Here is an 18,891-nt window from a genome sequence, read left to right on the forward strand (position 1 = left end):
TAGTCCATGGACACAAAGGGTATTTAAAGGGGGTGGGTGGGTCCTGTGGTGAAGAAAAAATTGAGAACCACTGCCTTACATAGTTTGGGCGCAGGTTAGATGCAGGACTATTTGGATCCATTCAGTGGCACATGTCTTGCAGCTCCTTTACAATATCAGCAACTAATTCTGAAACTGAATCCATATTATGTAATAATTTGTCACTGGAGCAGAAACTTTCCTCTTTTGTATTACAGTTTAGAAGAGGGCTTAAAATATTTCTTTACTACAGAATTCTTCTAGAACTTTTCACAGTTTTAAAATTTTTAATTGGGATTTAATCATTTTATTTGTTATGAATATTTGTGGGCTGAGCAAATATTGGGACTGGACAGCATATACAGTTTTAAAATAAAGAGAAAACAAAACAGTCTACCATTGTAGTAATATCATAGTACATGTGAACAAATAATGATACTAAAATAAGATCCTGGTAAGTCAGGTGATTAAGAATGTTTTTCAGTATTCTGTTGATGAAAAGTTGTCTATTTTAAAATCTTAGGTGTCAGTAAGACAAACTGATCCGTCATGAGCACATTTTTGGCTATCATTTGATAATCATGTTACTTAATTCAGCCAGACTGGAACTTGTGACTTGGTAGTGTAAAGCTTCCTATCCCATTGCTCATAGGTACAGATTTGTTTAGTCTTCTTATTTTTGACATGGGTTTCATACTTAGACAATCCATATATTATATTGGAGTGAAATCATTTTTAAAAAAATACCCCATGGTGGACACATTCCACCTTTGTTTAACGAGTCCTTCTCATTCCATAGGAGAGAATTAAGCACAGACACTTAACTCTTATTGTTTATGTGAATGAGATGCCTGAATCAAACCTACTGTGATTGGATAATTGGTTTAGTCAATACATCAGCTGGGGACAGCTGAGTTTATACTTAATCGTTTATATTAAAGTTGCTCTATACAACTTAACAGGAATGTGAGGGAGAGATCTTTTTATGAGATTAAGCTTTGTAATGTAAAACCAAATGAATGAAGTTATCCTTAAGGATAAATGTTGGGCCAAATAATCATATTACAAAATATGTGTTTGTGTATGTGTCAGGAATGGGGAACTAGAAGCAAAGGAATCTCCTTATCCAAGCTTCGGTCAAGCCTCCTTTAGTAAGGCAGAAATAAAGGGGCTTTTTTTGTCTTCACATAAAAAATTCCTTAAGAACACCATTCTATTGTGGTGCTGCTTTATAGTTTGGGTTGAGGAAATCGGAAGGTTATGAAAACTAGAGACCCAATTCTTTCCCTGAAACCCCCAATGGAATTCCTCTTTTCAAAGCAGCTGGAATGGATTGTTGAGGTCTGACTTCCTGCCCTCAGATGATAGGATTAAAATTACGGAGATATGGTCGGGATTATGGGGCATATTCTCAGAGATCATAAGGAGTGCACAGATACTCTTCGAACTATCCACCAGCCTGGTTTTTGGCAGGGTTGCTTTTCATGCATCATTAAAATATTGTACCATAAACGCCCTTGATAAGATGGAATAAGCTAATGCTGACCCATGCTGAATTCCAAGACAGTGTAATCAACACACTGTCAAAATGGTGGCCACAGAAGGCAATTTACCAGAAGATAAATGTTTGAGGTTGCTGTCCACCTAGCTTTCTCAAGTCTCCTAGGCATTCTCTAAGGCTTCAGTGCCTTTTATCTGGATAGGTAAACATACTTCCAAATAAAGTACATGGTTACAGCATCCTATTTTCATTTTTTGCCCTGGAAATTTGTAATTAAAGCTCCTAACTGGCAGAAAATATCTCTAAGTTTAAGCAATGTTAGATTGTGTCAGAATGTTTTCATTTCTAATCTCCGGTCATTCCTGCTCTCGTATACTTAACTTTATTTAGAATAGGTGCATTATGAATGAGATTAATTTTCCACTTTTTTGGTGGATTATTTATAAAATTATGACACAAAATGGCAATTTAAATAGTGAAAGCTAATTGAAGATTGATAGTGATATAATTTTTTGAATTTCCATATGGTCTTTCTTGGCAAAATGCAGTTCTTAAATCATCTGATGATTGGAGACATCGTTTATTTGCTGCAGATTAATTGTTCTTAATCTATTAAAACTCACCATGGAAATAACTAACTGGGGAAAAGAGATCTTCTATTAGTGCCAAGTTCCAAAAAAATGAGCTACAGATTCCTAATTTGTATCACTAGATTTGTCACTGTTCTCCGGTGGATTAATGTTATACTAGTTCCATTCTTTACCAGATTGTTAAAAAGAAACAAACCCCTCATAACCTGGGAAAAGTAACAGATTTGCAAGAAAAATGTATTTAAGCCATCACTGAGCAATTGTATCTGAGTACTTGTAATAATGCCCTATATAAATGTGTGTGTCAGTGTTATTATATATTAAGAAAAGAGCTTTTAACGTATGTTGTTTCACCCACTAATTCCACTTCTCAAAACAGGACCTCGGAACTCTGCTGTAATTCACGTTGACAAGTGACATGTGATGCCGGTTGACGGGTCTCAAAGACTCATCTCCTGTTTCAGTCCTTCCAAAGTCTGCCTAATCTACGACATATATGGTCAAGGGAGACATGTGTCTGCTTTTTCCTGTCATCATGTCTCTGATTGGAGGATTTTTAGGTCCAAAATATCTCAAGGAGTCTTTAGGGTTATTGGTTGTGTTCCAGATTTTCCCTTCTCTCTCCCTTCCCCTCCTTTCTTTTTTTCCCTCACTTGGAACTTTCTACGCGAGGGATTTCTCTTGTTATGCTGGAGACTGATTCTGTGGCTGCTTAGCTGCAAAGTCCTTCTTCCGGTTGTGTCATTTGGATACAGTATCCTCATGTGTCATTTGGATACAGTATGCCCAATGCAAAAATCAGTTGGAAGAGTTGCCTTGTGCCTCTTTATGTTGGAACGTGGAAAGTAACCTAATGTTTTAAAAATGCCAGTCCGACGGACTCGGCATGGTCATCTGAAGGGAGTGAGTTGGGCCACTATCAGCTTGAGTGCACACAGTAAGTAACAGTTTCTGTTCATTAAGAGCATAGCCAATTACTCAAGGCCTTGTCAATATCATCTACTGGTGCATTAAATCTGAAAAAAAATGCCTCATTTTGCAAGTGTGCATCTGTGCAGGAGTGGCGAGTAACTTCTTTGCAAAACAAGGGCAGCTAAAAGTATCTTGTAGATTCAGATATCCTGTGCAGAATAAATTTCACATTTTCAGCTTTTTAGTTGATTTAGGTAACCCATATAGAATCATTTTATATATAATCATAATATTTATTGAGAAGAGGAACAAAAGAATAGCTAGTAACTATCTTGAATAATAATTGATTATATTTGATTGAGATTCTTCTTGGGCTATTATGTGCATTCTATGGAAGACAGTGGCAGGACAATTTGGTGTGAAGAGAATACAAGTTCAAAGAATAAAAATAGTAGAAGAGTAGAAGAGGAAATGAAAATAGAAATTGAAATGAAAAATGGAAAACAAAATAATGTTTCAAGCTTGAATGTTTTGTTAGTTTTCAAAGTAAAATTCACAGAACCTTTATTATCATAATATTTCTGTGAGTTGTTTTTTTAGTGTGCAGCCTGAAAAATAGAAGGATTTTTAAAAACTTTTTTGTTCACTGAACTATATTAGCCTATTTTTCTGCTACTTCAAACTTGGAAGAATGAAGAGTGGCACACAGGAGTTATTTCCACAGAGTTTATTTTTGGCTATTTGAGGTTAATTTGGGTTGTAAATTATCCCCAGTACACCACTCTCTTCCCTGTAAGAATAACATGAAAGCATGAAGCCTGAAGCAAGCATGACAGAGCTATTTCCCCTTGCCTTTTATAAACTTGTTTTGTGTGCCTTGCTTTAAAACGAACAGTTTTTTTTTTCTTAACCTGAAAGCATAAATTAATAACTTCTTTAACAGTACAGAACTTTTCAGAAATGTCTTGCTTCAATAAATTGGGTCTGGGTTTTTTAATGATTCTCTAGGGCTGTGATGGCGAACCTATGGCATACGTGCCAAAGATGGCACATAGAGCCCTCTCTATGGGCACGTGAGCTGACGCCCCAGCTCAGCTGTGCCATGCATGCATGTGTGCCTCTCGCTGGCCAGCTGGTCTTTCTCTCTGCTGCACACACATGTGGGCAGGGCTCATGTGGGGATGCGCACACATGTGCAGGGTGGGGCGCATGTGTGGGAGACACCCATGTAGGGGTGGGGCGCATGCACGGGGACACACATGCATTGCATTTTGGGGGTTTGTGCGCGCTTTGGTCACTCAGTGCCGAAAAGCTTAACCATCACTGCTGTAAGGTTTTATGACACATTGGTCTAGACCAGGGGTGTCCAACCTTGGCAACTTTAAGACTTGTGGACTTCAACTCCCAGAATTCCTCAGCTGGCTGAGGAATTCTGGGAGTTGAAGTCCACAAGTCTTAAAGTTGCCAAGGTTGGACACCCCTGGTCTAGACTGTGAGGTTGTTGTTTTTTCCCGGGACCATCATTCTCAGGATACAGTACCAGCAAAACAGAATGCATTGACATTGGAGAAGAGAACATATAATGAGTTATTGCAACTTTCTCTTTCCAATTACAAATACTGAAGAAGTTGGAGATGGTGGAACTCACTGACACTCTAACAGCACAATGAAAAAGCAAATATGTATAGAACGTTTCATGTGTGTTAGAGGTTAACTCCATCTTTCAGCCATATTGACTGTCAATTAGTGGGAGCTGCAGTTCCTTCATGTCTAGAAGGACATGTAGGCCAAGGAAGGCTGGTGTAGACAGTACCAAGGATGGCTATATCTTGGCATGAAGCAGTTGCTCATGTTCCACTGACTCTCATAGTATTCATGAAAATATGTACTATGTACTGTACATACTTATTTAAAAGAAAGCAGATTAATTCCTTAAAATTCTAAACCATTTTGCAGAAATTACTCACTATATTTATTAAGCTGCCTGTACTGAGAGCAAATATTTAATGCCAATTATATTTGCATGATTCACCAATACACCTCTAAAATAAAAGCAACACATTAGAATAAACGCAGAACGCTAGCCAAAAATGTTCTATAGCCTTTACTCAAATCTAGTGATGAATAGCTTATCTGAACAAACACAAGGCTCTATTATTAGACAAAAAAAATAATTAACCTACAGAGAAGGTAGAACTGAAGAAGAAATCTCTTGGCTGGCATTTTCCTAAGTAGTTTGTCTCAACAGTTCACACACTAATGTTTTGATAGAGACAGCCTCATAGTAATCGTGTCTTACTGATTTCATTCACTGCAAAAGACTATATAGTTGAGAAGAATTTCATGATCAAATTAAATAAAAAATTAATATGATCTCAAATGAATAATATTGAGCATTATACTGATGGATTATATAAATGGCTGATCAAGCACAGTATTTGTTCATAGTACAGAAAAATTAATCAGGTATGGACCAAGGGCATTGTAGAGTGATATTACTGGATATAGTCAAAAAATTATGCCCAGTATGGAAAAGTAAATTGGAGAGAGAAAAAAAATACACTGGTCAACAATTTTTTTCAAGTTTTCCTTCCTAAAAAATGTTTGGTGATTATACTAAACCCATTCAAACTGAATGCAAATATAATTTTAGAATGACTGTGTCTTATAGGAATCTTGAGAAATATTAAATTAACTTTTAATGACTATAATGTATTTAATCGCATAATGATTCCAACATGCTGCATGAATTCAACAGGGCTAAAAGTGTTTTGCTGCTGATTTTCATTTACATTCAGTAATATAAATGCATTTTGCTGCAGTGTCAGTTCCCTCATACCATTTTTTTGGCAGCTGCAGCACATTGCTGGCTCATATTTAAGTTGTTGTCCACTAGGATTCCTAGATCCCTGTCATAGTTACTGCTGTTGAACCAAGTGCCACCTAAACTAAATACGCTTGGTGTTGTTTTTTTTACTTGGATTGTATTTGGTTTTTCATTTGGATGGGAACTTAATAACATGTTAGAAGCTTTCCAATTACCAGTGAGCCAGTTGCTATTGTACATGATTAGGCCATATTCCAGGTCATTTTATAACTAGGTGAGACAGTTGCATGTTAAAGTTCTTTTGAGTTCTTTAGAAAGTAGCATTCATTTGGCAGGTTAGACAGGTGGGTCATTTTGCCATACAATTCCCTTCTTTTCCACCAGCCTTTCTCTCTTAACAGCTCCATAGGGTTGTGTTAAGTTTTGAAAATAGAATAGAATTCTTTATTGGACACACAAGGAATTTGTCTTTGGTGCATATGCTTTCAGTGTACATAAAAGAAAAATAAAACACATTCATCAACAATCATAAGTTACAACACTTAGTGATAGCCATAGGTTACTAATAAGCAATCAATTCATACTTGGAAACATAAAACAGTAGAAATTGTAAAGATACAATCAACATGGTGATATTCATAAATGGGAAGAAATAGGTACTAGGAAGGGTAAGAAGAATAGTAATACAGTCTTGGTAAATAATTTGACAGTGTTATGGGAATTAGTTGTTTAGCACAGTGATAGTATTTGAGAAAAAACTGTCCTTGTGTCTAGTTGTTCTGGTGTGCAGTGGCATATAGTGTTATTCTGAGGGTAGAAGTTGAAACAATTTATGTCCAGGATGTGAGGGGTCTGTAGATAAGTTTCAGAAGAAGAGCTGTTGAGCTTTTTTTTTTTTTTTAACAAATGTAGTGTCTCTCTCCTAAATTTTTTGCAAGCTTCTGCACAAGCCTGGAGAAAAAGCTACTAATTTTAAGAAATCAATGTATCACAATCAATATGGTTCTTAAAACACTACCAGGCTTATACAGTAGCCTGAAAAAATCAGATTGTTTTTTTTTAAGTTTTTATTTTTTACAACAAACATACAAACAAAACATAAAAACATAAAACCATCTTTCAATTATATGCATACAGAAATTATATACATACAAAAATCAGATTGTTTTAATAACAGAAAGGTGCTATAGTTTGTGTGAGGTCCAAAGTACTTCATGTGAATTATTTTCAGAATTTAAGAATTATACATTGCATTTGTATGCAAGAGCAGCCCTAAGATTATTTTAGGCAGCTGTTTAGGTCCCATGCTAATGATGCAATGAAAGGATTTCAGTCCAGAAGCAATTAAAACAATCAGCATACTGCTTGGGATAGCATGCCTCCTTTCCTGCATGGATCATGGCAGGTGTGGTTAAATGATAAAGATGAGAGCCCATATTTAGGAAGAGAAAGAGAAATCTAAATTAGTAGCAGCAAATATGAAAGATGCTGGTTTTGAAAGGACACTTGATCTCAACTATTTGTATCTCACAAATATATAACACCCCTTTTCTTTGCAACCATCTGCACTGTTTGTTGGACATCTTAAATAACTGATACAGCAGTTCCTTCCTCCCATTGCCTCTGGGAAAAGGAAACTGCTGTATCAGTTATTTAATACAAAGTTATTCACAAATTGGATGACTATAACGATCTTAGGGGTTTTTTTTGTGTATGCAAAAAGTTTGTATGTGTATGTAATAGTTTTATCCCCTTTGAGAGAAAAATTGTGGATAATTTAAATTCTTTTAAAGATATATTTCAGTCTCCTGTAAAAATGCAAATAATATAATGGTATGAACATAGCTAGCAGTGTGGAGTTCATAAACAACTAATATAAATGGAGCCATAATGTAGAATGGCAGCAAATGCATCTGAGGTCTTGACATTCTATGTCAGTTTCTATTCAGGTAAATGTGGCATGCAACAATTTTATCTTCTCTGATCATTTTCTTATTGTGAGACAAAATCTGTTAAATGGATAGTCCAGAGTGATAATTGGAAACATTAGAAGCTCTTTTGGGGAAGTATGAAAGATATTATAGTAAAAGGCATTTATATATCCACAAGTTTGTGTGTCTGCACACACACACACACACACACACACACACACATGGGAGGGAGAGAGTCCTGTTGTGCTACTTCATTTTGGGAGTGGGGAGGGGGGCATTCCTACAATGGCTAAAGACCATTGGGTATATATATCCTGCTGCCAAGCCAAAGCAAGCAGAAACCTGTATTGAGCAGCAGTGATATAGGAAGATGCTGGAGGCAGATTATTACTTTGGTGAAGATAGCATCAATACTTTGTAAGGAAAAAACAATGGTAACCCACTCCTATATTTTAACAAAAACCATGTAGATAGAAAATATAACACTGTTGACAAAATGCCAGATGAGGGGCCTTTCAGGTAGGAAGGCTGTGGACATGCTACTAAAGAAGATGTAAGGATTTTTCAAAGAACAGAAGATTTTAAAGATATGGCTAAACTAAAGCCTTCAGGACATCTAGTTGCTGATGCTGTCATACAGAAAAAGAAAACCTAAGCTGCAAAATGGGAACATGGAACATGAGAAGCACAAACATGGAGAAATTGAAATGAAACAATTACAGATAGACATCATAGGCATCAGCAAATTGTGGTGGATTAGGATTGGACACTCAGAATATAACTTTGTTTATTACTCAGGACACAAAAAGGAAAGGAAGGGTGTTGCTTTTATAGTTTTATAGGAGGATACAGCAAAAACAATATTTGACTTCAATACAATCTATGACTGAATAATATTGATTAGACTTTGTGGACATCCCTTTAATATGAAGATAATTTAAGTTTATGTTTCAATCATTACAGAAGAAGAGGAGTTTCAGTACTGGGAAAGGTGGAAGGAAAGAGACACACACACCCAAATTGGTACTAGGCAGCATATAATTCTAACAAATAATGAAAAATGATGATAATGATGAACAGGATGCATGGGTTACATATTATGGGAAGGTGAAATGTGTTGATTCATTTAATACCTGTCCTTCTGAAAGCTACAGATAAGACAAAGCAGCTGTGCAGGGACCTCATTTAAAGGTACTGCATTATCATATTCTGCTTTCCTCAGTAGCCATAGCAGTAAAGTATGGAGAAAGGTCAGTCATCTTGTCCTTCTGGGACTCTTAAATGTTTCCCATAGTGCCATTTCAGCCATGTTTATTTTTGTTCTCTAGACAGAATGCTACGTTATAAACCTAACATTTAAGCTTTCTGTTACACTCAGGAGGTAGCCTCTGATTAAATAATTAAAGAAAGAGGCCCACTCTACTGCTGTAGGGAAGATATTGATTTCATCCTGTATAACCTGGCCATTAAGGGATGCTAGGTATTTATTTGGTCATGAAAAAGTTGTCCTGAAGTTTTATTATGGTTAACAGAGAATGGATTTGCCACTGCTTCTGCCTCTGTCAGTGTGACTGCATCATCCTATGCCGAATGTCTTGTAGGTGATGGAAACATTTTACTTCTCTGTTTTCTGTTTTTGAGTGTCTTTCATAATCAAATTGCAGTTGCAAAGGGAAGAGTGGACTGTATTGCTAATCTTCCTCTCTGATTTTATATGCTTGGACTTTACAAAGGAAGGTTGAAATGGACCTTCCTTTTTGATAGTCCTGGGGAGATGCATTTAGTGCCATAATGTGCAAAATGACTATTCTGTCTTTTCTTTTCCAATGGATGATGGCTAAAAACAGGTTTTTTAGGTGGTGTCTAGTAATGTCAATAAATGGAGCAGGAGAGGACTCCTCAAGTGTAGTGAACACTGACTAAAAGTAAGTTTGTCTAATAAGTAGCCATATTATTTGCTTTGAATATCTGTAACATTTCTTAGCATATTCTACTCTGCATTTGCTGGTGTTGTTGATTAATGATCAAGCTTAACTTTTCTAGGTGAGAAGTTGCCCATTTTTCAAATACACCTTCAGATATTTTTAGCATATATTATTTAACATGCAGGGAGGAGAAAAACCTAAATTTTGTACATAGATGAATATAAACCCAGGTCTAAAATTTTAAAATGAAATGAGACATACAAGTCTGCGGTTTTGAGTAGAATTGTTTAATATAAGTGCTTAACTCTTCCCATCCTAGATTCATATTTCTAAGAGTCCCTTCATTCATAGTCAGTGGCCCTCTTACTATAGTATTTCCATTGTAGTAGTTACTGCCTGAATATTAATGAGGAACCAGCTTCAGAGGCTGAATTTAGAAAGGAACATGCACAGCCCTATACAAGGGGATAAATTGCATCACTTGCTGGCTGTTTAATTTTTTTTAAAAAAAATTGAGATGGAGTTCATTTGTTGGTTGGTTTCCAAAATGTAGTTGATTTAAATGATCATAGAAATTATTGCATCAGTAGTGAACATTTACAAATGTATTATAATGAAAAGTAGCAGGACTGATTTCTGAATATAATTACTGGTTTGACAACTTATTTTAATTGATTATGTATATTTTGTTTGAGATTATTGTACTTCTTTCTTTTTCAAAACTTTTTCAGTTTAGTACAGTATTTTTCATAGGCATGATGATCTAAAGCAGGGGTGTCAAACTCCCATTGTCACAGCGGTGTCACGTGATGTATTGCAACTTTCCCCACCTTTGCTAAACCAGGTGTGGGTGTGGCCAGTGCATGACGCATCCGGCCCGTGGGCCGCGAGTTTGAGAGCCCTGATCTAAAGTAGCAAATAGAAGAATTTCCTTTTTGCATTTTTTCTCAAATTATAAGATGTGATTGTCATTTCTGAGAACTGCTTTGGGTGCATGTTAAACTCAAAACATAAAAAGACAAGTGGGAATCTATACGATACTGGTAGGTCTTGTTTAGTGACTACAATTGAGACCAGCAATTTGGTTGTGTAGCTGAACTGTGTAACTGTGCTTTTTATTTTACTGCAGCTTTCCTTTGCTTTACTGATCTGTAAAAGTCATACATGTGAGGAATGGTTATAAAGTTAATTCATCATTGTTGTAACTGCAACATAACAATGTTTATTTTAAACTACTTTGCATCATATCTTGTAATTGCTTTTTAAAAGAGCTTTCCACTCAAATTCTTTTCTGGAACTAGTTTAGAGATCGTTATTGTTCGTTAAATACAGGTAGTCCTCATTTAGTGATTGCAATCCATTCCAGCAGAATGGTAGCTAAAGAACATGGTCGCTAAGCAAACCACATGTCTGAGGAAAAAGATGCTGCAGATGTGGAAAAGACACATTTGGGTAAAGTTTTCTCATTTAGATAAAGTTTTCTCACACGGTGTCCTGTGCATGACCCATTTTTTCCCTTTTTTGCCCCTTGGCAGGATGGAGAGATTGCTTAAACAAGCTATTTCTTTCCTGGCTGTTTTCTCCACAGCATATCCCTAAAAAGTTCTAACTAGAAGTTAACAAGCTCAGCTCTGTGACCTTAATTGGTTGATTAGTATCCTCTGGCTAACTGGCAGCTGCTGTCTGAAACTGACCAGGCTTTAAATCAATTTCACATTGCAGGCTTTTGTTGTTGTAAATGCATTGATCAGGAAATGATTTTTCTATCATTTACTACTGTTGGATTTGTGAATAACTATCCAAGGAAGTTGTCACGTGAGATCTACCTATATAATTAAGGCTTTCTTTGATTAGATTATTAATGGATAAATTGCTGAGATCTGACCATTAGATCAAAATATTTGGATTTGTCTCAGTTATGTCTTCCCTATTTGACCTGTGTGCTTCAATATTAATTGAGAGAAACAGGGCTTGGCTTTTTTCCCTTAGAACAGAATCTTTGTATAACAGTTATTATAGCTATGAAAATTGTATTAATTTTAGAGTTTAGGGGATAGGATTGCATTAGTAAGTTCTGCTTCCTGACATTTCATATGGTCATAGACATCCACACATACAGTGCCAACAACTAAAGCATATATGGTTTTAAACATGCAACTCTGCGTGTAGGTTTCACCAAAAAAGGAATCCTTTATATTAATATGTTTATTTGATTTGAAAAATATACAATTAGCATGATTTCTAGGAGAAAAAAATACCTTATTTTCATTATCTGTGGAAATACAAATCAGTGTTTATTGCTCAGTTATTGACCAAATTATTCAAGAAGTTGCTCACCGAATAGTATCTAAATCTGGAAGATTTTGAAAAAAAATGATTTTATGTAGGATTCCAAGACACCTTAATTGACTTAGCTGAGTAATAGGTAGGAAATATATACCTATTGGTGCTTTTGGTTTCCTTATCAGCTTTCTGGCCACAGTATTCTTGCAAATCAGAGATTGAGGTTGTTGGCAGAGGAGGAAGTTTCACTTCTATCTCATCAGGAAGTTGTATTTCTATAACATGGAGAGATTTGCTACTTGTGACTGTTTGTATTGCCCTTTGTACGAACATCTGCCTGATACTGATGGCCAAGATCATTCAGATTACCAGGTTGTTGTATTTTTCCCTTTCATCTGAATAAAAAGATGCAATTTCTTTGTTGGGTGTTCATCTGGAATTAGATGAATGAAGGTGAAATTTGAAATTCATACACAAAGTGAAAGTTGCCCATAGTAAACAAACCTAATTTTGTTAGGGTGGCAGAAATGTCTACCATAGATTAGGTAGTTGTGAACCCAACGTGTAAGGTCCATTTTCTTGGAATGTTTTTTTTTATTATTATTATATAGGCATCTGAAAAGATAATGTCTAGAAGCAAGTTACATATTTTTGGTTGATTCATGAAGGTTTTGAATGTTCTAGTGCATGAACTAATCTCTTGACTTGGTTACTACAGGATTCCTCTTAAAGGTTATAGAAGATCCAAGCCAATTCAACATGCAGCATCCAGATTCTTGCTAGTGTTCTACTTTGAATCAGATACATGTCACTTTGTGTAAAAAATCTTTACTTTTTAATGTGCCCTTTCTTTTCCGATTAATGACGACTAAATGATGTTTAGATTAAATAAATATTAAGAAGTGGGAGAGAAAAATCCTGACTAAAAGGACAATTGTTTAATAACTAGCTACACTATTTATTTCATTATTCTCTTATTTTATGTGGCTCTTTGTTATTTATTGATATTGATTTATTAGTCATGCTACTTTAAAATCTAGCTCTTTTAAACATATTAAGCATACTTGTTAAAAACACACAGAATCAGGACCACTTTCTTTGTACAAAATGTATCAGGTAGAACCCTGGTGTTGAGTTTCATTTTCATAGAAAAAAAATCTGGGAGGGGGTTTGGAGCAAAGGAAAACATTGAAGAAAATGTTCCTTCTGTTGTTTCCCTATACACCTTTCTTCATCACTAATTATCAATATCACTAATTTGGAGCAAAAACGAAGAAGGATCTGAGGCACAATATATGGTAGAGACTTTCATATTTGTGGTTTCACAGTGGGGGTAGTTTTCTAAAATGTTGCAAATAGAATAATTCAGCCCTGTTTTGTTTGTGATTTTATTTTATTATTTGATTAGAAACAGAGCTTCTGGAAGGTGCAATCATTCTAGAAGTGACAAGAGACTCTGCACTCTGTTACTGTTCAAAAGATCTCTCCTGCAGATGCAAGATGAAGAGAGTTGGAATTAGGAGTTGCTGCTGGAGCTGATGATGTATGTTTGTCTGAGTGTAGACACTGTAGTTTTGTAGGGGGGATGAAAGAAGACCAAGGAAAGAGGTGGCATGGGACAGCAAATCAGAGAACTAGCTGAACTGCCAAAGGAGAGAAGACAAGCCAGAGGCAGCTGCAAGCAGCCTGGAAGAAAGAAGAAACAGTCTTGCACAAAAAAAAAAACCCAAGAAGAAGCCAAGCCTCACCCCCAGCAGCTGAAAAGGAATCTCCAAAAGAGAATGAAGCGGAACTGGAGCTGCTGTATGGGAAAAGAGGAATGAAAGTGAAAGTTATAAGGGGGTCTTAGAAGTAGTTAAAAAAAAACAGCCATGTATTTTGAAGGAGTGTGTATCAACTTGATTCAGAGACTGTGTTACAGAGCAGAAAGCTTATTTATCAATAAACCTTTGGGTTAATAAGCATAAATCTGTAGAAAGAGTGCAGAGAAGAGCAACAAAGATGATTAGGAAACTGGAGGCCAAAACATATAAAGAACAGCTGCTGGAATTAGGTATGTCTAGTTTGACAGAACAATCAACCCATGGAACAGCTTGCCCTTGGAAGTTGTGGGAGCACTATCACTTGAGACTTTCAAGAAGAGTTTGGACTGCCATCTGTCAGAAATGGTGTAGGGTCTCCCGCTTGGGAGACCTCCTACAAGGTCCCTTCCAACTCTGATTATCTGTTACCTATTACCTGATGAAAAGAAGGACTAGGGGCGACGTGATAGCAGTGTTCGGATATCTCAGGGGGTACCACAAAGAAGAAGGAGTCAAGCTATTCTCCAAAGCAGGGGTCGCCAACCTTTTGGACCTCAGGGACCACCAAACTCATAATTTTTAATCCCAGGGACCACTAACCAGTTCTGTGGTGTGGCCTAATTTGTGGGTGTGGCTTGGTGGTCATGTGACTAGCTGGGCATGGCTTGTATGTAAATATTATAAATATTTATATAAATATTGAATTTTTTATTTTAAAAAGAGCAACTTTTACCCAAAATCAGGCAAAGCAGGAAGGCACATTGAGTTGCTCACAGAATCACAGATTCATTCAGATATCTATCTATCTGCCATTGGCTAGCTCAGTCTGTCACATAAAATTTGCTTGCAAGCAAACTCACAAAATTAACTCACAACATACCATGTATGTAAATATTGAATTTTTTTATTAAAAAAGAGCAACTTTTACCCAAAATCAGGCAAAGCGGGCAGGCAGATTGAGTTTCTCACAAAATCATTAAGTGATCTATCTATCTGCCATTGGCTATCTCAGTCTGTCACATAAAATTTGCTTGCAAGCAAACTCATAAAATTTGCTAGCAAGCAAACTCATGAAATTAACTCAACACACCATATTGAATTTTTTATTTGTTGTAAGTCGAGTAGTTCTCCCTACTGTTCACTTGTCTTCTTTTTTTTATAAAAAAGAAGTGGTTGCAACTTATATCTTTTCATTTTTATATATAAGCACATCATTTAACTTTTTTCAGAACATTGTTAATATTTTTTTAAAAAATCAGTTGGACTCTGTTTTTGTTTCCACTGCTCCATGTTTGCCTTTTATAAGAGAAATTGATCCAGTTTTTCAAAATTATTTTTAATTTTTTCCCCTGTAAATTGTAGTCCCTTTTTGGTTTCCTGCCTTCTCTTTCTTTTCTTTCACAGTTCTACTCTTCTGTAAAAGAAAAAAAATAGCCATTTCTAAATACTGAAATACCAAAACTAAGGTATCTTTTTAGAGAAAAAAATATGGGGGAGGCTTAAAATGAAATAGAAGCAGTTCTTAATTCTTTGCCATCAAATTGTTTCTTCTCCCCAGCAAGATTTTACAAATATGGATGTTTGGGAGACATAGTGTTCAGGAAAGGAAAACAGAAATAACATTTGCTTCTGTTTTTCTGTTCTTGTTTTTTCCAAAATTCTTTTTCATTTAAAACCACAAACTAGGTTGAGTTGCATACATTGGTGTGTAACATGTAATTAGTTCCCAAAGCAGTGACTGATTTGTCTCAGGCTGATCATATGTATATGAAATCTGGCTGTTGCTAAAAATAATTCCATTCACTGAATTTGTGCATGAATGTTGGGAGAGCACAAATACAAAATTGAAAATCAGATAACATGACCAGGCAAAATTCCGTAGCCAGTAGCTGCAAGAACTAGAAACCATTCTGGTTAATTAAAATTAAACAATGGTGATAATTTCAGTTTAACAATTGTTAGAAGCAGGATGAATTGTATCTGTTTACAGTGATTTCATTTTCATTTTTATTTTGCTTAGGATCACAAGAAAAGAAAACTCATCCTCTGTTCTAGGACATTTGAAAATGGCATAGTTGGATTGCATAGTTCTATAATTTTGTTAATCTCTTGAATACTGTAGAACTAACAAAATACTTCTATTATCTATTCTATTACCATGTGGTGGTAATAATTCCATGAAGGGTTGATATTAAGGATGTGTGTGTGTTCTGCATTCTAAACATTTATGAATTGGGGCCAAATCTCATCTGTCTCTTGGCAAGCTCAATCTTTGAAATAGTTTTGTGTTACCTCTTGTCTCATGCTTTTTTCTTTATCTATAGACTTCCTTAGCAGCCATTAATAATTGCTACCTGAATAGTACCAAATTTGGTAATACACTGGAGGAGAGCAGAACTTCTGGTCCTCCAGATTCTAGCTTTCTTCTGACCCAGCAAGAAATAGTTCTTCCAGCACTGACTCTCTTATTCAGATTATTTGAAAGAAGGCTTATAGACATTATTTGAATCAATTAGTTTTAGTGATTTTGATGCCATGTTGCCATAACATCCCTAGTCTGAGAGCCTCCTATTCCTGCCTTTTTAACTTCATTCCATATACTAGATATTAATGCACTGCCAGAAGTTATAATGCAACAAGTTATGGAAGGCTACAAGTTCTTTATTCTTGCTATCATCTTGGTGACTTTGAGTCTAGCATAGGCATCCCCAATGTTGCCCCCCGCCAAAAAAAAATATTGTTATATTTGAGCAGGTTCAATATACACTTAAGAGAGTAAACCAATTTCCACCTATGATTCTGTTCTTAACTTTTTTATCCCTAGTAATTTCAGCACTGGCACAAAGGATAGTGGTACTATAAGGACATAATGTGGACAAAAGATACATGAACCTCTCATTTCAAAAAACTAACATACATTGTGTCCAAACCAGTCCACCATACTTCTTTGTGTAGATACATGCAAGTATAAAAGCACCTGTAATTAAGGCACCTGTGACTTTTATATATGACTCTTTTAATGTCCATTTGTAAAAATGCAGATATGCAGGCAAATAATGGAATTTTCATTTTTCATTGTAGGCCTGATATAAGTAGCAATAGCAAGAACACTTAAGACTTATATACCACTTCATAGTGCTTTACAGCCCTCTCTAAGTGGTTTACTAAGTCAGCATATTGCTCCTAACAATCTGAGTCCTCATGTATGTCCACTAAAAGCTGATAATTGTTTGCAGGAAAAGAGAATCCTTCTTGAGACCTGTACAGGTGGTCTTCGACTTATGACCATAATGGAGCCCAGAATTTCTGTTGCTAAAGGAGATGTTTGTTAAGTGAGTTTGCCCCATTTTACAAAATTTCTTGCCACTATTATTAAGTGAATCACTGCAGTTGTTAAATTAGTAACATGCCTGTTAAGTGAATCTGGCTTTCCCATTGACTGTCAGTGTGTGCTCCCTTCAAGATCCAAGAAAGAAATACTCAGACTCCATGGGTTAGAGCAAAGTCATCCTTTTACTGGAAATTAAAGTGGAAGCTACAGATTTAATTCCGAAACTGAGGAATTGGCACGCAGATCACATATACAAAGGAATGGAATTGTTCCCACCCCCCAAAGTCCAAGTGATTCTTCCAATTAAAAGTACTGAATACGATCATGTGGCCATCTTCAGGTGGTGATGAGGCTTCTGTCCGTTGACATTGACATATTTTGATAAAAGTTCGCAGCTGCGCAAAGGGGATAGAAGCTAGCCAAGAAATGGAAAGTTAAAGACAGAAATTCATACCCCCTCCCCTTGCTACCCACAGCAAAGGAATGCAAAACACCTCCAGCTTTCTTCCCCTCCAAGTTCCCCCCTCCCTCCGTTGCTAATGACAGCCGAAAGAAATAGTATAGCATAGCAGCAGAGAAGATGCAATAGTTAGGATGCAGAAGATATAAGATGTGGAATATATCTTGAGGCTGACATTGTCTTTGCTTATCAGAAGGTGGTCATAGGACTCCAGGACACTGCAACCGTCATAAATATGAACCGGTTGCTAAGCATCCAAATTTTGATCATGTGACTATGGGGATGCTGCAATGGTCTTAAGTGTGAAAAATGGTCATAAGTCAATTTTAACAGTGGTGTTATAACTTTGGACTGTCACTAAACAAACAGTTGTAAGTTAAGGACTACCTGTATCGGTTTTGAGTTCAGTTCAAATTATAGGTCCAGAGAAAGTTTTATTTTGTGTTTGTTTTGTTTTGTTTTTAGGGCATTTCTAGGGTATCTAAGAGCTGCAGTGGCACAGTGGTTAGACTGCAGTTTGATCCTGACCGGCTCAAGGTTGAATTAGCCTTCCAGCCTTCTGAGGTGGTTAAAATTAGGACACAAAATGTCGGGGACAATATGCTGGGTCTGTAAACCACTTAGAGAGGGTTGTAAAGCACTATGAATTGGTATATAAGTCTAAGTGCTATTGCTATCAGTCATGTAAATGAATTACACTCCCTGGTACATCTTCTTCTTTATAATGCTAATCATCCCACATAGTGGTTGCTGGTTGAATAGTTAAAAACTTGCATGTTAAATGAAAATATTCATCTGGGCCATGGTGTTTAAAATGTGGCTAAAACAAAATCTATGAAAATTCTTGATTCTACTAAAACGGCTTTGGGAGTAATATATAGGCTGGAGTAGGGATTCTAGATATAGAAAGTTGTAGCACACTTCTCCTGTCAATAATCTCTTCCCAGTTTTCCTCTCCTGTGTCTCTTAATTTATAATTCTATTCTGAATTAGATTTCCTTTTAGTATGTTTTATTTCATAATAGTGATGTTTATGACAGCTCTTCTTTTTGATTGCAAGAGATTCTTCATTTATAAGCAATTTAGTCATCATTATAACAGCAATAAATCCCAAGATCCTTTGACGCTGAAACCAGTCACTGGATGTTAATCACACTTCCTTGAATAACCAATTTTTCAGATCCTTATTACCATTAACTACATTACATGAATAACCATGAAACTGTTTTACTGTCTTCTAGGTCCCACAACCCAACGCCAGGTTCAAAATGGACCCTCTCCAGATGAAATTGAAATTCAGAGAAGGTAAGG

At 36.1% G+C, this 18,891-nt stretch overlaps 1 protein-coding gene across 18 annotated transcripts in view; it reads left to right on the forward strand.

Annotated features, from left to right (window-relative positions):
* Window positions 1-18,891, forward strand: part of EVL (Enah/Vasp-like) — a 147,993-nt gene that overhangs the window by 105,406 nt on the left and 23,696 nt on the right. For 14 of the 18 annotated variants that reach the window (XM_087952160.1, XM_087952168.1, XM_026680231.2 and 11 more), the window contains exon 4: window positions 18,822-18,885. In XM_087952160.1, the coding sequence (XP_087808286.1) occupies window positions 18,822-18,885 (64 nt within the window). Of the gene's footprint in view, window positions 1-2,667; window positions 3,047-18,821; window positions 18,886-18,891 lie in introns of those variants that run through there. The other 4 variants (XM_087952164.1, XM_087952166.1, XM_087952165.1 and 1 more) reach the window with 1 other exon arrangement.

This window comes from Notechis scutatus, chromosome 1 (genome assembly GCF_049901735.1).
Source record: "Notechis scutatus isolate UNSWTSFEM ecotype Mainland chromosome 1, rNotScu1.2, whole genome shotgun sequence".
NCBI classification, from domain to species: Eukaryota; Metazoa; Chordata; class Lepidosauria; order Squamata; family Elapidae; genus Notechis; species Notechis scutatus.